At 35.8% G+C, this 20,026-nt stretch overlaps 1 protein-coding gene across 12 annotated transcripts in view; it reads left to right on the top strand.

Annotated features, from left to right (window-relative positions):
• LOC143665614 (DNA repair protein XRCC4-like) overlaps positions 1-20,026 on the top strand; it is a 283,083-nt gene that overhangs the window by 37,205 nt on the left and 225,852 nt on the right. For 8 of the 12 annotated variants that reach the window (XM_077139218.1, XM_077139215.1, XM_077139216.1 and 5 more), the window contains exons 3-5: positions 311-430; positions 1,724-1,872; positions 11,680-11,855. In XM_077139218.1, the coding sequence (XP_076995333.1) occupies positions 1,734-1,872; positions 11,680-11,855 (315 nt within the window). In that variant the 5' untranslated portion in view covers positions 311-430; positions 1,724-1,733. Of the gene's footprint in view, positions 1-310; positions 431-1,723; positions 1,873-11,679; positions 11,856-14,980; positions 15,497-20,026 lie in introns of those variants that run through there. The other 4 variants (XM_077139212.1, XM_077139210.1, XM_077139211.1 and 1 more) reach the window with 2 other exon arrangements.

Raw genomic sequence — 20,026 nt, 5'->3', positions numbered from 1 at the left:
GAACTTTTCATTTCTTTTTTTTGTTCACCCTATGTCTTCTTTATATCCTCCCATCAACCTGTTGATTTGAATTTTGATGAGCTCTTCCATGTCTGTTCACACATTCTTGAATTAGTTAATCCAACTCCTGTATCTTGTTTGAATTTTTGGTTTCTTCCTTGGACTGTCCTATGTCTTTGATTTTCCTAGTATGACTTATTATTTTTTGCTGGCATCTAAGCATTTGATTTCCTTAATTAGTTTTTGTGGAGTTTTTTTCACTCTTTTGCCTAGGATTTTCATACTGGATCTCTTTTTTCTCTATTTTTAGACATTCAGTTCAACTTATTCTAAACGTCTAGCATTGGTTCTCCAATCCCAGACTGGCCCACATCTCAGGAGGAAAGAGTTGCCAGCATCAATTTTCCCTGATGGTGACATCCGGCAGTTGGTCAGTTTTTCCTAAGAAGCCTCTAGACTGTGCTTTTCCTATCCTGCTCAGCCTGTGGTGCTTGTCTGCTCATGCCTTTCTACCAGTGTAAAGTAATGTGGTGCCTTTAATTTCAGCAGATTCTTGCTGCCAGGGCCGTAGTTGAGAAAGAGTTGAGGTTGTAGGCTGGCATTAATTGTTTCACTTTCTAGTCCCTGGGGCCTGAATTCCTTGAAGGAGGAATTCCACTTGAGAGGGCCTGCCCTTTTTCCCCGGGAAGGTGCATCCTTTAGGGAATGAACTCCTTTCACCTGACTAGTTACTTTGTTTCTCAGAGGAGCTTAATTTCACCCTTGCCTGGGGCACTGTTGGAGCCTGAGAAGGCTTACAGTTTTGTTATGAGTTGTTAAAAAAGAAGAAACAAAAACATAGCCTTTTCACAGCAGGACCTTCCCCCCCCCCCCCCCCCCCCCAGCCATTGGCTTTGTCAGTCAAGAGCCTCAGTTGTTATGTGGTTCTATGTATCTCTAGGCTCTATGTGCCCTCTTTTCATGTGATCCAGTCCTTTGCAGTATTTTGTGTTGTCCAACTGAAAAACCTCTGTTTTTTGTTTTTATTTTTTCCATCTGTGCTGCCCCCTCTCTTCCAGGGCAAAAACTCCTATTACCTTTAATGCTTATTCTAGGTTTATCTGTACTGGGGGGTCTATTTTCAGTAGTCATGGTTTGTTAATTAGTTCCACAATTGTGGCTTGGTTGAGCTACGCCCTTGCTGCTAGAAAAGTTTTTCCTTTCCCCTCTGGGAACAAGTCCATGGGGGAGAGATGCCGGCCTCTATAGCTTGGGGGACCCACAGTTCTGTGTGGGATCTCAGGTGGTCCGCCTGGTCCAGACTGGTTTATACTGCATGTCTAGTCACTGATGTGGCCCCAGCAGTTGTTCTGGACTGCTCCTGGCTATTTACTAGCTGCTCTGGAGGTCGAACTTAATTCCACACCTCACTATGCCTTCATTTTGCCCCATCCCTAAAATTTACTCTTATTGTTGGAGATAGGAATTTTTATTTAGGCACATGACTCAGGTAAGTCACTTACTTATCTATGTGACTTTCCTTTCTCACCTGTTAAATTTTGATATTGAACAAAATTACGACTTACTGAGGTCAGTGGTTGGCTAGATCTAGTATAAAGGTTTTTGTTTATTATTTACCTATTTCCTTGGTATTTTGAAACATTTAGAGACCGGTGTAGAAAATGTAGCTATTTACGAGTTATAGTTTTTTTATAGAACTTCTAATTTTATTCTTCTCTAACAGGTGACCTGAAATGGAGAGAAAAATAAGCAGAATCTGTCTTGCTTCAGAACCCAATATAATTCATTTTCTACAAGTATCTTGGAAGAAAACATTAGATTCTGGTTTTGCTATTACACTTACTGATGGTCAGTCAGCATGGACCGGGACAGGTAATATATGTTTTTTTTTTGACAGGTAATATTAAAAGCAAATTTTTTAAAAGTAAAATTTAAAAAATGTTCAATTCTTCAGCATTGGTAATACTCCAGATTAAAGTGCTTCTTTAATAGATATTTGGTAAATTTTTTGTGCTTTTGCTTATTTCCATTTTATATAGACATTTGTAATATTTAATGCCATTTTCTATATTTCATGTTAATAGAGGCTAGAGAATAAGCATGTGGCCCAGTAAATTCTGGTTAACATTTGAGTTGTATTGCTTGGACTTGGCTAAAGTTTTTTTTAAGTGGTGCCCATATGGAAACATCAACAGGCCTGTTTGCATGTATTTCTTCTTAGGACCCCAGAGGGGGTATTATTAGGAGGCAAAGGGAGAGGATGGTTGGGCCACGGGTTTGTGTTAGCTTGGGAGGCACGGAGTGATTGTGATTTTCTTTTTGCTTTGTACACTTATTTTGTTTGAATAATTTTCCAATGAGCATGTACTACATTTGTAATCAGAACTTAGGCTTCACACCAAAAGCAAGAGCACCAAAAAAAAAGATAAATGAGACATAATCAAAATTAAAATTTTGTGCTTCAAAAAACTTTATCAGGAAAGTAAAAGACAGCTTATAGAATGGAAGAAAATATTTGGAAACCATATACCTGAAAGGGTTTAATATCCAGAATATATAAAGAAATCCTACAACTGACCCACAAAAAGACAAACAACCCAATTTCAAAACTGGGGAAAAGATTTGAATAGACCTTTTGCCAAAGAAGATATACAAATGGACAATCAGCACATAAAAAGATGTTTACTGTCATTAGCCATCAGGGAAATGTAAACCAAAACCACAATGAAATACATTTTGTACCTACTGGAATGGCTAATATTGAAAAACAGAATATAGCAAGGTTGGAGAGGATGTGGAAAAATTGGAACCTTTGTACATTCTTGGTAGGAATGTAAAATGGTGCAGTCATTCTAAAAAAACAGTTTGGTAGTTCCTCAGAAAGTTAAGTATAGAATTACCATATGACTTGGCCATCCCACTTCTGGGTATATACTCAAAGGAATTGAAAGCAGGGACTTGAATAGATATTTACACACTGATGTTCATTGGGGTATTATTCACAGTTGCCAAAGGTGGAAGCAACTCAGGTGTCTGTCCATCAGTGGAAGAAGGAATAAACAAAATACATATAATAGAATATTATTCAGCCATATAAAAATGAAGTTCTGATGGCATGCTACAACATGGATGAATGTGGAAGACATCATGCTGAGTGAAATAAGCCAGACACAAAGGACAAATACTATATGATCTCACTTATGTGAAATAACATATATGCAAATTCATGAAGTCAGAAAGTAGAATACAGGCTAGCAGTGCTTAGATAGAGGTGGGAAATGGGGAGTTCATGTTTAGTTGGTATGGAGTTTCTGTTTGGGGTGATGGAAAAGTGTAGAAAATGGATGATGATGATAGAGGCACAACTTTCTGAATAGAATTAACACTGCTGTATTGTGTTTTTGAAAATGGATAAATGGAAAATTATAGGTTATATAAAAGTTACCAGAAAAACAAACAAACGTAGGACTGTACGGTTCAAACAGTGAACCCTAATGTAAACGATGGGCTATAGTTAATCCTAGAATTACAATAATATTGTTACAGCAGTTGTAACAAAGATAGCACAGTAATGCAAGATATTAATAGAGAAAACTATGATATGATGTTTATGGGAACTCGAATGGAAACTCTACTTTTTGCATGATTTTTGTATAAACTTAAAATAGATCTGTTTAGAAGAGAGGGAGAAAAAACGAAAGGGGGCAATAGAAATGAAATGCTTAAAATAAAAGAAACAAAACTCATATCCTAAAATTTGTAATTTGGGTTTAAATTGATTTTTTTGGTTTTTGCTACTAATTTATAAATTTTATTTAATTAAAAAAAATCTTTTGTGGTAATCTTTTAAAGAGGCTAATGGCCCTAAATTTTTTTGGAACGTGGAAGTTGTAAGGTTAGAAAGTTTAGAATTATGTTTTACTCCTGTAGCAAAGTTATAGTTTTAAAACAATAACTGAAAGTTTTAAAGGAACTATCTCTACAATTCTGTGACATCCATTCCTTGGGTTATGTTGTGAATGATGTTTTAGATAGAGCAATTTTGTCACATTACTTTATATAATATTTATATATTGTATCAGCTATTGAAATAATCCCCTAAAATTTGTTGAGACTTCTTTCATATAATCTTTAAAATGACAAATACATTGTGAAGTTCTTTCTTTGTTATAACATTTAGTTTATATCACACAGTCCAAACTGAATTTATACTTCCAAGTATTTTTTTTTTTGTCTTTTGTAACAGAGAACAAAAGTCTTGATATAATGATTGTTGTAAAATAAAGAAATTATAAGAATAATGTTTGCAATATTTGTGTTATGTATTTAAGCTGTGTGCTGATTTGGAAGATTTATGTGCCCTAGAAAAGCCATGTTTTAATCCTGATCCATCTTGTGGAGGCAGCCATTTCCTTTAATCCCTATTCAGCACTGTAGGTTGAAAACTTGATTAGATTATCTCCACAGAGATGTCACACACCCAATTGTGGGTATTAACCTTTGATTAGAGGGATATGTGACTCCACCCATTTAAGGTGGGCCTTGATTAGTTTACTAGTATTCTTTAAAAGAGGAAACATTTTGGAAAGAGCTATGTAAACCAGGAGAGCCCACACAACTAGAGACCTTTGGAGATGAAGAAAGAAAATGCCCCCAGGGGAGGTTTATGAAACAAGAAGCCTGGACAGGGGCTAGCAGACATTGCCATGTTTACCATATGCCTTTCCATTTGAGAGAAAAACTGTGAATGCCATTGGCCTTCTGGAACCAAGGTATCTTTCCCTGGGCGCCTTAGATTGGACATTTCTGTAGCCTTGTTTTAATTTGGATATTTTCACAGGCTTAGAACTGTAAACTTGCAACTTAATAAATTCCACTTTTTCAAAACCATTCCATTTCTGGTACATCACATCAGGTAGCTTGCAAACTAGAACAAGCTGTAAGTTTCTTTGTAAGAGAAATAGGGTATAGGAGTCCAGAGGTGGATCAAGATTTTTCAGGTTAATCCTACGTGTGGTGAAAGTACAGGCAGATGAAAGTAGCTCTTGTGTTAGGGTGATGGGATGTGTAGGGCTGAAGACCAGGGCAGTAGGTTAATGTGGGTCATCTGGGAGAGGAGAGCAGTTCTGACAACAGCACAGGAGGTCCGTTCTAGAGTGAAGTGGTTGGAGAGAAGTGGTTGCTTGACCGTTAGTGATACTGTATTTATAAGTTAGATATTTCTAATTGGCAGGTGGATTGTTTTGTATAATGAGAATTTATGGTCAGACAGATGACCTTGAGGTGCTTCAATAGCCTTAATTTTCAAAGAAAGACATAACATTCTATTCTAGTCAGTATACCTCACTCCTCAAGGCAAGAGATAATAATAGGTTGTTTAAAAATTTTTATCCTTAAGGATTAGAAAAAAAGGGTGTTCTGATTGATTCTAGAATCTTAATCAGAAATTTAGAAAAATTTGTATACTATATAAAATGTGCTGTCAATTATTCCTCTTATTATTAATATGTATATTGTTTTATTAGATTAGTTGCCCTGAGGGCAAGGAATGTAACTGTTTTATTAACCACTCTGTATGAGAATCTATACCAGTAACTAGCTCATGCATGGCTCAATGAATTTGTTTTTTAATGAATGAATGAAAAGTGGTCTAGTTAAATAGACATAGTTAGAAAAAAAGAAAATAGTTTGAAACATTTCATTTTAGAGTTAATATATTTTGAATGAAAACTTGTTTCATATTTATTTGTATTTGACATCATAAATTCCGTGCATTCCACCTGTTTGCTTTAAAGTGAATCAAATTTAGTGTGAGAAAATTGTGATATGAATTTCTGTATGCTGAATTGTTGTTTTTTTTCTGGTGCATGGTCCGGGAATCGAACCCGGGTCTCCTGCATGAAAGGTGAGCATTCTATCACTGAACCACCCATGCACCCTGTATGCTAAGATTTTGACTACAAGTTTTCAAACAGAAATTTTTTTTTAATTTATTTATTAATTAAAAAAAATTTAACAACAAATGAACTAAAACATTAACATATGATCATTCCATTCTACATATATAATCAGTAATTCATAATATCACCACATAGTTGCATATTCATCATTTCTTAGAATATTTGCATCAATTCAGAAAAATAAATAAAAAGACAACAGAAAAAGAAATAAAACGAAAACAGAAAAAAAAGATTATGCATACCATACCCCTTCCCCTTGCTTTCATTGATCACTAGCATTTCAAACTAAATTTATTTTAACATTTGTTCCCCCAATTATTTATTTTTATTCCGTATTTCTACTCGTCTGTTGACAAGGTAGATAAAAGGAGCATCAGACACAAGGTTTTCACAATCACACAGTCACATTGTGAAAGCTATATCATTATTCAATTATCATCAAGAAACATGGCTACTGGAACACAGCTCTACATTTTCAGCCAGTTCCCTCCAGCCTCTCCACTACATCTTGAACAACAAGGTGATATCTACTTAATGCGTAAGAATAACCTCCAAGATAACCTCTTGACTCTGTTTGGAATCTCTCAGCCATTGACACTTTGTCTCATTTCACTCTTCCCCCTTTTGGTGGAGAAGGTTTTCTTAATCCCTTGATGCTGAGTGTCAGCTCATTCTAGGGGTTTCCTCAATCCCTTGATGCTAAGTCTCAGCTCATTCTAGGATCTCTGTCCCATGTTGCCAGGAAGGTCCACACCCCTGGTAGTCATGTCCCACGTAGACGGGGAGGGTGGTGAGTTTGCTTGTTGTGTTGGCTGGAGAGAGAGGTCACATCCGAGTAACAAAAGAGGTTCTTTTGGGGTGACTCTTAGGCCTAAATTTTAAGTAGACTTGACTTGTCCTTTGTGGGGTTAAGTTTCATATGAACAAACCCCAAGACTGGGGGCTCAGTCTGTAGCTTTGGTTGTCCACACTGCTTGTGAGAATATCAAGAACTCAACTTGGGGAAGTTGAATTTCTCCCTGTTCTCACCATTCCCCGAAGGGAACTCTGTAGATACTTTTCCACTCACTGATCAAATCACTGTGGGATTCATCGGGGCATCACTCTGGACAAACCAACAAAATCTCATGTCCTACCCAAGATTCCAAGTACTTATGGTGTTCAATCAAGCTATTTACATTAGTTATATTAGGAAATGCACTAGTAAAAATATAAATTTTCAAACAGAAAATTTTACAGTGCAATTTCTTTGCTCTTTTTTTTTTCAAATATATCATAATTTTTTTTTGACTTACATATTTTTTGGGGGGATGAGGGCACATGGTCTAGGAATCAAACCTGGGTTGCTCACATGGGAAGCAAATATTTTGCCACTGTTCCACCTGTGCACCCTTAAACTTGCATATGTTTTATGCCTTTCACTATTCATTTCTATTGTCTTGTTTAAATTTCAGGGACAAAATATGAAACCAAATTTTATAACTTTGTTTCCATGTTTAGTTAAGGCTCATTACGTAAATGTTAAGTTGGCATTTTACAGATAGACAGTAACGTGATTAAGAACATTAAACCAATTAAATGATTGAAACATGAAAATGAATTTCCTTCCTTTTACCTCATACTGTTTGTTTTGCATACGTTTTTGGTTGCTGTAACCTTTAATTTGGAAAAATTTTTTCCCTTTTCATTTCAGTGAACTTAAAAGGATGTTGGGTTCCTTTTAATCTCCCCCACACTAAATGCACTGATTTCTTTTCCATTAGCAATGTTTTATCTAATGAATGTTCCTTAGGTCTAATTATCATATAGTTGATCATCACTGACATTATGCAGGGTTATGTCACAGGGTTAAGTCACAAAGTTAATGATTGATGACCATTATGTGACATAAAGAATTGCTGCTGGCAATATGAAAATTATCCCACCCATCTCTGGAATAGTTTAAAGTTCACTCAAGAGTAAAGTAAACTTTCCTAATTATTTTGTTATCAAATAATTAGGTCTACTTATATTTACCTTAAACATAGATGTTTGGTGATCTATATCGAAATTATGTGACAGAGCTCAGCGGTAAAAGATTGGTACCCATCTCTATGTGTCCCCTTCTTGGGGCTCAGCCCCCTTCCAGTACTCTCAGCTTGGCTGACTCCAAAATCCTCTGCCTTTATTCTTTTTTTATTTTATCTAATTTTATTTTATTTTTCCATAAGTCTTGTCTCCTCTCTTCTGAAATTAAAACCACAATTAGTACTTGGCTGAGCTACCTTCCCTTACTCTCAGTTGAGACTACTTAAAGATATCCCCTTTATGGAATTATCTCCTTCACCTGACTAATTACTTTGTTTCCCAGACCTTAATTCTGCCCTTGCCTGGGGCAGTACTGAAGCCTAAGAATGCCCACAGTTCTGGCTAATGGGCTGTTATGAAGGGAAAAAGCAGAAAACAAACAAACAAAAAACCCAGAGAAAACAAAAGTAATTATTTTCAGAGTTGAACCCTAGTCCCTGGATTTGACAATCAAGAGCCAGAATTGGTACCTGGCTCTGTGGACCCCTTTCTTGGGGCCCAGCCCTTTTCCAGTATTTTGAGCTTGATTAAGTCCAGAAGTCTCTGTGGTTTTTGTTTTTGTTTTTGTTTTTTTTTGGCAGCCCCACCTCTTCCGTGCCAGGGTTAAACTCCCCTGTTCCTTTTGTATTTTGTCCAGGTTTGTCTGTACTCAGAGATTGTATTAAGCACTCTGAATTTGTTAATTCTGCAATTGGAGCTTGGTTAAGCTACCTTCCTTGATCCTATTGAAGAGGGCTTCTTTTTCTCTTGGTGATCCAAGACAGCCTACTGTGCCAGTAGGGGAGGGGTTCCGACCTGCATGGCTTGGGAGACTTCCAGTGTTGCAGGGGATCTCGGCCATTCTGCCCCTTCCCAACTGGTGTACAGTGTGTGTCAGTCACTGAAGTCTCTCAGACAGTTGTTCCCGACAGTTCCTGGCTGTTTACTAGCTGCCCTAAGTTCTACACCTCATTATCCCACCGTCTTGTCTCTCCTCTCCCACACATTCACTATTTTTGTTCCCACATTCATTTTTTTCGAGATCAATATTTCTGCTTTTTCTTTTTACCACTCCCCAAACACATTCACTTTTGATAGGGAAAAAAGTTTTTTTAAAACTGGTACTTTTTTTTAACATGTTGTTTTAAAGGATAAGTATAAATATAAATATGATTTCCTTTCATATATTTTGTTTCTCAAAAATGGAATATTTCATAATAGTAATCACAGCATTCATAGGTAGAGTAACAGATTATTAGCACATAGCAGATGTTCATTAAGCATTTCTTTAATAATTGAATGAATAAATTCTATTAAAGATTTTTAGATATCTTTTCATGTTAATGAAATTCAAAATTCTTTTGAGTAGATTCTTTATCAATAGAGTTTTCTTTATTTGCTTTTGTATTTCCTTGTAAGTTTTTCTATGGTTTCATTAAAAATGGCTTTTGCAGATTGGTATCCTGTTTTTCCATGAAATAATTGTTCTCCCTTGGTATTAACAATGCTTCAAAGCAATCCAAACAAAAAAATATATAAAATTATTCCTTAAATTTAAAGCATCTATCCTTTTTTTTTTGGCAGAACTAATAGGGTATTTGAACGGTCAGTAGATTTGGTAGTGATTGTCATCTTAATTATGCATGTACTTCAGAGAGAAAATATGTAAAGGTACTTTAGAAGCTATAAAATCACATAGGAATATAAGGTATTTTCATTCTTACCTCTCTTCAAAGGCTATGTCATAGTTTACCATTAGAACTTATCATCAAATATTGATCTTGCAAAATATATGGATTTCCTTTCTCTTTGCCTGTCATGGGGCTTCCAGACACTTGATGGCACACATACCAGAGCTTTTTAAAAAGTATATTATATTTTTAGAGATTCTTTAAATTGTAATTTGCTTATATTCACTAATATTTCATTTAGTGTGTTCTTCAAAATTATGGAAGGAAGTAATATTTCTAGTCTTCCATGTCTCTGTCTCATCTCAAGATAAAACTACCAGAGAGATAGAAATACAAATCCCAGCCTCACGCTTAGCTACTCCACGACCCTAGACCATCACTTGATCTCTCTGATTCTGTTTTCTCGTTTATAACATTAAAATGTCTAACTTTCATAGTAATGAGGAATAAAATAGATAAATGTATTGTGTAAACATGAAAATGTAGACTATATGGGTCTCCCCTACCATTGTTGATAGCCTGAATTGACACAAGAAACTGCCCAACCACATACACATTTCAAACAAATGTTAGAATAAATCTTATAATTTAAAAAACAGATACATAGTCTTTTAACTGTAAGGAAGGGAAATCCTTAGGTGTTATGTATGAAGAGATATCTGAAAACTAAGTGGTTAATGGAGCTAAAGCTCAACTGTAAGTTTATGGAGCATCTGATCTAAATATATGTCTAAATGGTTGTGATTGTAATGCCTGAGTGTGACAGAATTATACGGAATTGGAGCTGAACTCCCCATAAAGAAAGAAGCTTGAAAGGACTATCCTTCTGTTGAAATCTTCTTAAAAAAAAAAACAAACCCTACTCTCTGGCCAGGGATGTAGCATAGAATCAAATCGGTCATTGAGGGCTATCAGTGACTACAAGTCCCAAGAAAAAATTAGAACCTCCTTTATCTGTGTGTTGGGACAGGGGTCAAATTTTAACTCTTTGCCTTAAGTCTAAAAACCAAGTTAAGAAATTGACTTCCAAACTGGTCCAGAATTGGTAAAACCTGTGGAGACTCCAACAACGGCAAACCAACAACCTTTATTTAAGACCTCTGCTACCCAGGGCACTCGATACAGTGGCTGGAGGTGAGCCATGCTCAAACTTTACAAAGCATAAGAAGGAAATAAAGAGATTGAGAATGTGTCATCAGACAGAAGAAACAGAATTAATACCACAGGAACCACTCATAAATAAGGTCTCTTCTGAAAGAGATCTTAAATATGCTTAAAACGTTCAAATATTTAAAGGCAGGGCAGGGTAGTGTAAGAATAGGATATTATGAAAAAGGAACAATGCGACTGTCTAGAATTGAAAAATTTAATTGAAATAAAAATCTCAATAGCTGAGTGAAACATTAGTTACATATACGCAGATGAAATAACTGGAAATTCTATAGTGCGTAGAATGTGTACAGTGGAGGGGCACTTGGTATATATGAGTCCCCTTCTCTTCTTCATCACCTCCCTTCATACTTAATGTGATGAGAAGTATGAACTCCACTTTTAGTTTAATTTGTCTCTGCTCATGTGAGTGAGAAATACAGACTGATTTTTTATAATTGCAACAAGGAAGAAGTAAAATATTGAGCTTATTAATGATTATAGGAGATAATTTATTTGGCTGTGATTTTAGGAACAATTACTCAAAATGGTAGTTTCTATAGTAATTTACAATGCATGTATTTCATCTGAGAACAGAAGAAATGCCAGGATTCTAATGCTTTTCAGATGAGATTTGAGACTAAATGAGTGAATTTCTCAAAAATTGCCGGTTCAGTTAAAAAGCATAATGAATTGAAAATATGTGGTATGGGGATTGATTTTCCTTTTTTGCTTAGATATTCTGTTCTAAGTGATACATGAGTAGCAACAAATATTTTCTCATATTTAAGAATTTATTTTTCATTTCAAAACTTTATTAATGTTTCCCATAGTTTCTGAATTAGAAATTTCCCAAGAAGCTGGTGACATGGCAATGGAAAAAGAGAAATATATTGATGAGCTGCGAAAAGCGTTGGTGCTGGGAGCAGGACCGGCTGACGCATACAAGTTTAATTTTTCTAAAGAGTCTTGTCATTTCTCCTTTGAGAAGAACCTGAAAAATGTTTCAGTAAGTAAAACTTTCCATAAGGTTATAAGTGGTAAAATGTGAGAACATTTGTTGGGGAATTATGTTTAATTTGTAAGTAACTAATGTATTGTTTACAGAATACCTCAGAAATAAAACTTGAAAAACACTTGGTTTGAAAGTTGGAAGCATGCTTCAAAATTCAAGCCATCGGATGCTTTTTGTATCATTAAATTTTGAACAGTAATCATTGGAAGGTGTATTTAGTTTTTAATAGTTCTTAAAAATATATAAGTATTAAAGAGAGAATTATGTGAATGAGCAATTTTGAAGAAGCTGCATCAGAAGTTTTAGGCCATTGAAGCAAGGCCTATTGAAATACACTAGGGAAAATACTGATTTTTAAGAAAGGAAATAATTTATTTCCTTTGAACATTAACTATGACATTTTCTAGTTTACTAGAATATTTTTGAAATTAAAAAATGAGATAGTAATAAGTGTAGAAAATATTTAATACTAATTAGGAAATAAGGGTACTTTATTTATGTCATAGGTGTTAAAAATATTAAATAGAAAGAAATAACTTTCAGCTCAAGCCTTCCAAAGCTTGCTTGCTATGCATATCTGCGACTCATACTGCTCAGTGTCTGCACCAATTCAGATCATGGCAGGTGTTTTATTTATCACAAGTCTTATTCTTACTGTTTGTATATTTTATCTAAGTTGACGGGCTAATTAAAGATTGAATTTACTTTTTCCCAATGGTTTATCAATCAGTTATGAGATCTATAGTAGAAAAAAGCGAGGGGAAATCCTTACCACATTAAGTTTTGAGACAGTTTTTGATAATTTGTAACGGAGTTAAATTGAATTAAAGATTTTTTAATGCCCTTAATAGAAAATGATTACAGAAATATTACTAATTATAGAAATATTTGAAGAAACAAATGGAATCATTTTCAAATCTATTTTATCATATAAAGGTTAATACAGAGAAACTGGCTTCGGTAATTATTTCTGTTTATAAGATACATACTTTTTCTAATTAGCTGTCAATGTATGTCAATTTCAATATGTTGAGATCCTTAAAATGATGATTTCAAATAGGTTAAATAAAAAGATTTGTATTGGCCACTAAAATTTTGTTTCCTGTGGCCCAACGTTGATCAGATGATATTATATGCTATAGAATTTCTGGCTCTTTCTTCTAATATTTTGAAGCAGATCATTGTCAAATTGGGAGTTTTGCCATTTTCCCTTCAACGAACATTTGTATGTAATGACTAACATTATTTAGCACAGCTAGTTTCTGGTTTCCATCTGTTTTGTGTATACTGATGCATAACAAATTCCAAATGTGTGAGGTACCTTTTGGAAACCTGAAAGGTTTTTGGTGTATTCAGCACGGTAAAAGATGAGCTTGGTACACTATGCCTCGATGGAGTAACTTGCCATGCATGACTAAATATCTGGTTTTTCTGCTTCTGTGAGGAAAGAACTTCAAATGCTCATGACTCATGTGTTTCTACAATTGACTTGTCTTGTATTGGTGGCAAAGAACATGACAATAATCCTTACCATACTTAAAGTTACAGCTTTATCAATGCCATGACCTTGAACCTTTTCAACGGGCTTTCTTAAGAAATGAAAACAGAATATAGGATTCCCCTGTAATGTGAAAGGGTGTTGGTTTCCTGATGACATGCCTTTGCAGTTTAGATAGCTGTCTCCTTATTTATTTATTTGTTTATGAGAAAAAGAAAAGCTACTGTTAGAACAGTTCGAAAGGATGAGTTTATTCTTAGCTTGGCTTACTTGGGAGGTATTTTAGGATATCTGAATGAGGTAAAACTTTGAGATCAATTTGTTACAATCAGCATTTTGGATGCAGCTGAAAATCATAAGCTCTTTTGGTCAGACTTCTGTGGGAATTTTCCAGTGGTGGAAGATGTGCTTCTGCAAAGTGAATTTAGAGTGACAGTATCTAGTAAATTCATCTGCTGGCAAAAATCTGCAGAAAATTGGAAACATGGCAGAACGTGTTTTAAGGCTAATCACGCTTGGATGACCCAAAAATTGAAAAGGGAGTTTGTAATCTTTCCTTGATGACATAGACATCTGATTGTTGCCAAAAAATGACCTCGTAAACTTAAGAAGAAGGGAAACAAATGAACATGGATTCAACTAAAAAAGTTGTTGTGAATGCTGTTGTTTGTTGTCTCAGGTTACTTTCCCATGGCAAAGTGAACTCCATTAATTCTAAGTCCATTTACCATTATATTTATACCCCTGAGAATCAGGGTTTTAAGCATGTATGCCATCAATTCAAGAAATTTTATCAGTCTAATTCTGAGTTGGAGATCACTGCAAAATTGGAATATTTTGAATAGCTGAGTCAAATAACAATTGTTTGATGTTTACATTTGTACTAAATTGTCCTTATTTCTCTTTTTAAAGAAGTAATCACTTATTTTTGTATCCAAAAAGACCTTTTTATTTTAGAAATATTGTTTTGTTTTTCGTTGTCTGAGCAAAAGAAATTTAATTTCTAATGCAGTGAAATATTTTAAGTGTATGATTTTGTTGACATTTATATACAATTTTGAGAGTAATGGGTCTAGAGCTTTCATGAGATTGTATTTGACCTTGTGACCCTCAAAATTTCTAGAACCATGCATTTATGCTCTAAGGTGGCTTTACTTTATAGGTAACAAAGATGTTTTTATTTTAGATTAAATCCCAATGTTGAATGACCAGCTAGATACTAACTTCTTTCCTCTGTACCGTATAATCCTGGGTGACCCTCCTGCATCAGTGCTCTTCAATTGGCAGTAAATTCTGCTGACTGAAGCATACTTAGTACCAGCATTTGGAACTCATAATGTCTTCACTATAAGTACTGTCCCCCACTCAGGAGATCATTTATGTATTTTGTGTTACCCTTTTTCCCCTCTACTTTTCATAATTTATACCGATTTTGCAGATTTGTCATGTCAACCATCCATCTTTACTTTACTTCTCCCCTTTTTCTTGCTCTATTTCCTCAGAAAATAAAATATTATTTATGAGCCACAATTTATTTTTTGCTGCGAGTAACTCAGGCTAATATTTAACTTGCTCTTGTCTTTGTTTACTCAACTATAAAATTTTAAAATGTTTTCTTATATTTATCCAGGTCTAAAAATACTTGTCTTTTATTTCAAAAAATTGCCCTAGTAAAGGAAAGCCATAAGAGTTTGCAGCAAAATGAAACATGGTAATTTTTTTTTTAAAAAACAAACAAACTAGAATTGGCTATAGGTCTCTTTTCGAACCATAGTAAAGTCTACTCTTTCCTTTGCCTCTTCTCTCCTGTCATGGTCAGGTTCATGTGTCAACTTGGCCAAGTGCTAGTTGGGCAAGTGTTGCCTTGTCTGTTGCAATGAGGACATTTCATAGAATTAAATCATGGTCATGTCAGCTGCATCCACAGCTGATTCCATTTGTAATCAGCCAAGGGGAGTGTCTTCTGCAATGAGTGATGTTCAATCTAATCACTGAAAGCCTTGTAAGGAGGATTCAGAAGAGACAGGCTCTTCCTGTTTTGGCTGGCGAGCCTCTCCTGTGGAGTTCGTCCAGACCTTCCATCGGAATCTTCGGCTTCACAGCCTGCCCTGCGGATTTTGGACTCTGCGTTCCCATGGTCACGTGAGACACTTTTATAAATTTTATATTTGCGAGTGTTCCCTGTTGATTCTGTTTCTCTAGAGAACCCTAACTAATACATCTCCCATAACTCCTCTCCCTTTTAATTTTGGCTTAGTATATAAATTGGAAAATTTTAACTTAAAAGAGCAGGGAGAACTGTTTTTCTCCGATGTAAAAATTCAAGTAGGCAGTCCTGGCTTGACACATTGACTTTGTGGTGTTAGAGATCCAGGATCCTTTGATCATGTTGCTTTACCATGTTTAATAGGTAGTTTTTACCTCATGGCCCAATATGGCTATTCTAGCTCTCACTATTAGTTTCATCTTACAGGCAACAGGAACAAATTAAAGTAAAGAACCTGTGCCTTCTCTTTAAGGTCATCATCACAGAATTGCTTACATTATTTTGCTGACATCCTAATGTCCAGAATTTAATCACATGGCTATACCTACCTGCAAGGGAATCTGTGAAATAAGGTCTTTAGCTGCAAGTTCTGTGCCAAGAAGGTTTTCATCATTATCTAAAAAGGAGAGAGTAGATACTTTGGATTCTGATACTTAACACATAATAATGAATCTCAAAAACACACTGTGCAAATGAAGTTATATACAAGAGCACCCAGTGTATGGATCCATTTATGTGAAATTCTTAAACAGCTAAAGCCTGTCTTTAGTGACAGAGTATTTCATTGGTTGCATATAGCCTGGGGCATAGAGGTGTGGAAAGAGAGACTGGGAAAATGAGGGTAGTTAGAGACTATCTATAAAGAGGTAAGAGGGAACTGTCCGAAGAGATGAAAATTGTATGCTTAACATAGGTGCATTTTATTATATGTAAACTACACCGAAATAAAGCATCTTCTTTACAGAACTGTCCATTCAGAGACTGTGGATATTTTTATTGGGTTGTTTGTTTTCTTATTATTGATTTGAAGAAGTTCTTTCTGTATTCTAGATACAAGTCCTTTATCAGATATGTGATTTGGGAATATGTTCTTTCAGTTTGTAGGAGAAGAGGAGAAAGTAAAATTTTTCTTCTTTGGACTTGCTTTAGGGATCATGTCTAATAAATTTTTTCCTAACACAAGGTCACCGGTTTCAGGCTCTGTTCACTCTTCTACATTCCCTTCTCTTTCTACTCCTCAGCCTGAATAATTTCAGTTGTCTTATCTTTGAGTTTGCTGATTCTTCTACTAGCTCTATTCTGCTGTTAAATTCTATAAGGCATTTTTTATTTCAGTTGTTGTGATGTCTGACTCCAATATTGTTTTTTTTTTTTTAATAATTTCTGTCTTCTTATTGAGAGTCTCATTTTGTTCATTTATCATTTTCCTGGTATTCTTTTGTTCTTTCTCCATATTTTCTTTTAGTTCTTTCAGTATACTGAAAACTATTTTTTTTGAAGTCTTTTTTTGGTATGTTCAAAGTGTGGTCTTCTTTGTTGATGGTTTCTGGAAGTTTTATCTTGTTCCTTTGGATGGGCCATCACTTCTCTTTTCTTTGTTTGTCTTGTAAAACTTGTGTTGTACCCTGTATATTATAATGTTTTAATGGTTATTTCTGGAGTTTATTCCATGAGCTGTCTGTTCCTTAGGTTTGTATCTAGGTTGTGATATGACAGAAATTTCTTTGTGTGCCAGGAGCTAAGAATAACTAGCAGTCCAACAACAACAAAAAACTTTCCATAGTCTTTGCAGATTGGTTCTGTGCTCTCTCTCAGAGTTCATCCCTCCTACCGAGAGGATCAGACTAGGGCACAAGCACAGGCTCCTCTCTGTCTTTTCTGAGTGTGCCCCTTATCTTGGGCATGTGCTCTTCGTCCTGGTATTTCCCCTAATTAGAGGGATGCAAGTTCCCCTCTGTCCCTATGGAATATGCTCCCCTTCATGCCCTCTATGTCTTGAAGTCCCTGTTTGTTTGCCCAGGCTACATCACTTTCTTTGTTTCTTTTTGCTGCTTTACTTGTCTCTGAGTTGCTTCAGCTTGCAGAGTACATTCTGGCCAAGGGAAAGATCGGTGTTGTGGTTTTCTCCTACAGGCTACCGCCTCATAGACTGGCACTGAAATACAGGCACCCCCTATATGCATAAGGATTACTGTGCTCTTTCTGGAATAGTACCAGGGACACACAATGAGAGCACAGGCCCAGGAAAATGGGTGAGGGAGAGGCCAGCAATGATGTGATCTCACACATTTATTTTTTTTTTAAAGCAGATAGAAAACTTATTGAGAACATATATAATAGGACATGTGGGCACTCTCACAAAGACAGGTTAGGAAGGAGAGAGGCAAGAGGCAATGTGGGGCTATTACTTTTATAGATTAGCTTTATTTACTCCTCTTCCCCCTTCCTTGTTTGGGGCTCTTTCTCCTACCCTTCCTTTTCTCCAGGGTGGCAGATAGTGCATTTGGGTTGGTTGGTTGGTTCCACCCTTCTCCGTAGATGGCTTACTTAGTTGGGAGTCCCTTGGTTCCAGATGCTGTTTATTGCTGTTCTTCTCAGAGATATCTTTCTCCTTGAGACCTGGCTGCTTTTTGGAGTTTGTCCTTTGCTTAGCCAGCCACTGCCCTAATTCTAACCCTGCATCATTTCTTCTTCAGAGACTTCTAATTCCTCTTAATCTTAAGGAAATTTGGGCCAAGGGGCCATCTTCTGTCATTGTTTTAAGCTGTCAGTGGGTCATAGACCCTATTTGTGGGAGTATAGATGTCTCTGGCTATGCTATTGATGAAGACAGGGTCAGCTCTGAGTGTCAGAGGCAGGGGGAACCACTCACAGGCTTCCCATTGGTAGGCCTCAATGCTTGTGAGCCTCAGAGTGCCTGTCCCTCACTCTGGGTCCTTAGAACTTATGGAGGCCTAAATACCCCTCATGTGTGCCAACAGTGTCGGCCATGGGGTAGTGGGAAAGTCTAGGAAACTGCGATTTATGCTGGGCTGGGAAACTAGGCAGCACCTTGAAAGCAGTTCCTTCCCCAGGTGACAGTGGTATGATATATTTAAGATCATGAAAAAGAAAGACTTATAGCCAAGAATTCTGTACTCGACAGAATTGTCCTTCAAAACTGTGGGAGAGGGTGGGCAACGGTGGCTCAATAGCAGAATTCTTGCCTGCCATGCTGGAGACCTGGGTTTGTTTCCCAGTGCTTGCCCATGTTAAGAAAAAAAAAAAGAAAACTGAAAGAGAGATAAAATTTTCACAGATAAACAGATGCTGAGGGAATTTGTCAACAAATTTGGCTCTACAAGAAATATTAAAGGGAATTCTGCAGGCTGAAAAAAAAAAAGACAGGAGAAGGAGGTCTGGAGGAGGGGACAGATTGAAGAGTACCACTAAGGGTAACTTTAAGGATACAAAGAGAAAGAGTAAAATATAAATATATAGATCTGAAAAATAAAATCCAAAGGATAAGATGGTGGATTCAAGAAATGCCTTTACAGTAATACCTTTGAATGTTAATGGACTAAACTTACCAATTAAAAGATACAGATTGGTAGAATGGATTAAGGAATATAATCCAGCTATATGCTACTTACAAGAGACTCATCTTAGACACAAGAATACAAATAGATTAAAAATGAAAGGAAGGAAAAAGATGTTCCAATGCAAGCTGTAACCAAAAGAAAGCAGGAGTACATATACTAATATCAGACAAAATACTTTAACTGTAAAGACATCATAAGAGACAAAGAGGGACACTATATACCAATAAAGGACAATTCGCCAAGAAGAAATAACAATCATAAATGTTTATACTCCCAATCAAGGAGCTACAAAGAACATATGACAAACATTGACAAAACTGAAGGGAGTGATAGACGTTTCAACAATAATAGTAGGAGACTGCAAACACCATTCTGCTCTATAGATAGAACAACCAGATGGAGAATCAACAAAGATATAGAGAACTTAAACAACCAGTTGGTCAAAGAAGAAATGGCTAGAGAAATTGATAGCTATATAGAGACGAAAGAAAACGGAAATACAATGCATCAGAACATATGGGATGCAGCAGAGGTTGTGCTAAGAGGGAAATTTATTGCCCTAAATGTCTGTATTAAAAAAGAAGAAAGAGCAAAAATTGAGGACTTAACTGTTTACCTGGAGGAACTTGAGAAATAACAGCAAACTAACCCCAAAGAAAAAAGAAGAGAAATTACAAAGATTAAATCAGAGTTAAATGAATGAGAGAACAAAAGAAGAATAGAAAGAATCAATAAAACCAAAAGCTGGTTCTTTGAGAAAATCAGTAAAACTGGAACACTAGCAAGGCTGACAAAGAAAAAAGAGAAAGGATGCAAATAAACAAAATCAGAAATGAAAGGTGGGGCCATTAACACAGACCCTGAAGAAATAAAAAAATATATCTATAAGAGGATACTATGGACAGCTATACACCAACAAACTAGTCAATTTAGATGAAATGAACAAATTCCTGGAAACACACAGACAAGGTACACTGACTCAAGAAGAAATAGAAGATCTCAACAAACCAATCATAAGTGAAGAGATTCAATCAGCCAT

This window comes from Tamandua tetradactyla, chromosome 21, assembly GCF_023851605.1.
Source record: "Tamandua tetradactyla isolate mTamTet1 chromosome 21, mTamTet1.pri, whole genome shotgun sequence".
Classification (NCBI taxonomy): domain Eukaryota; kingdom Metazoa; phylum Chordata; class Mammalia; order Pilosa; family Myrmecophagidae; genus Tamandua; species Tamandua tetradactyla.
The sequence above is the reverse complement of the archived record's forward strand: the minus strand, read 5'-3'. Positions and strand labels throughout refer to the sequence as shown.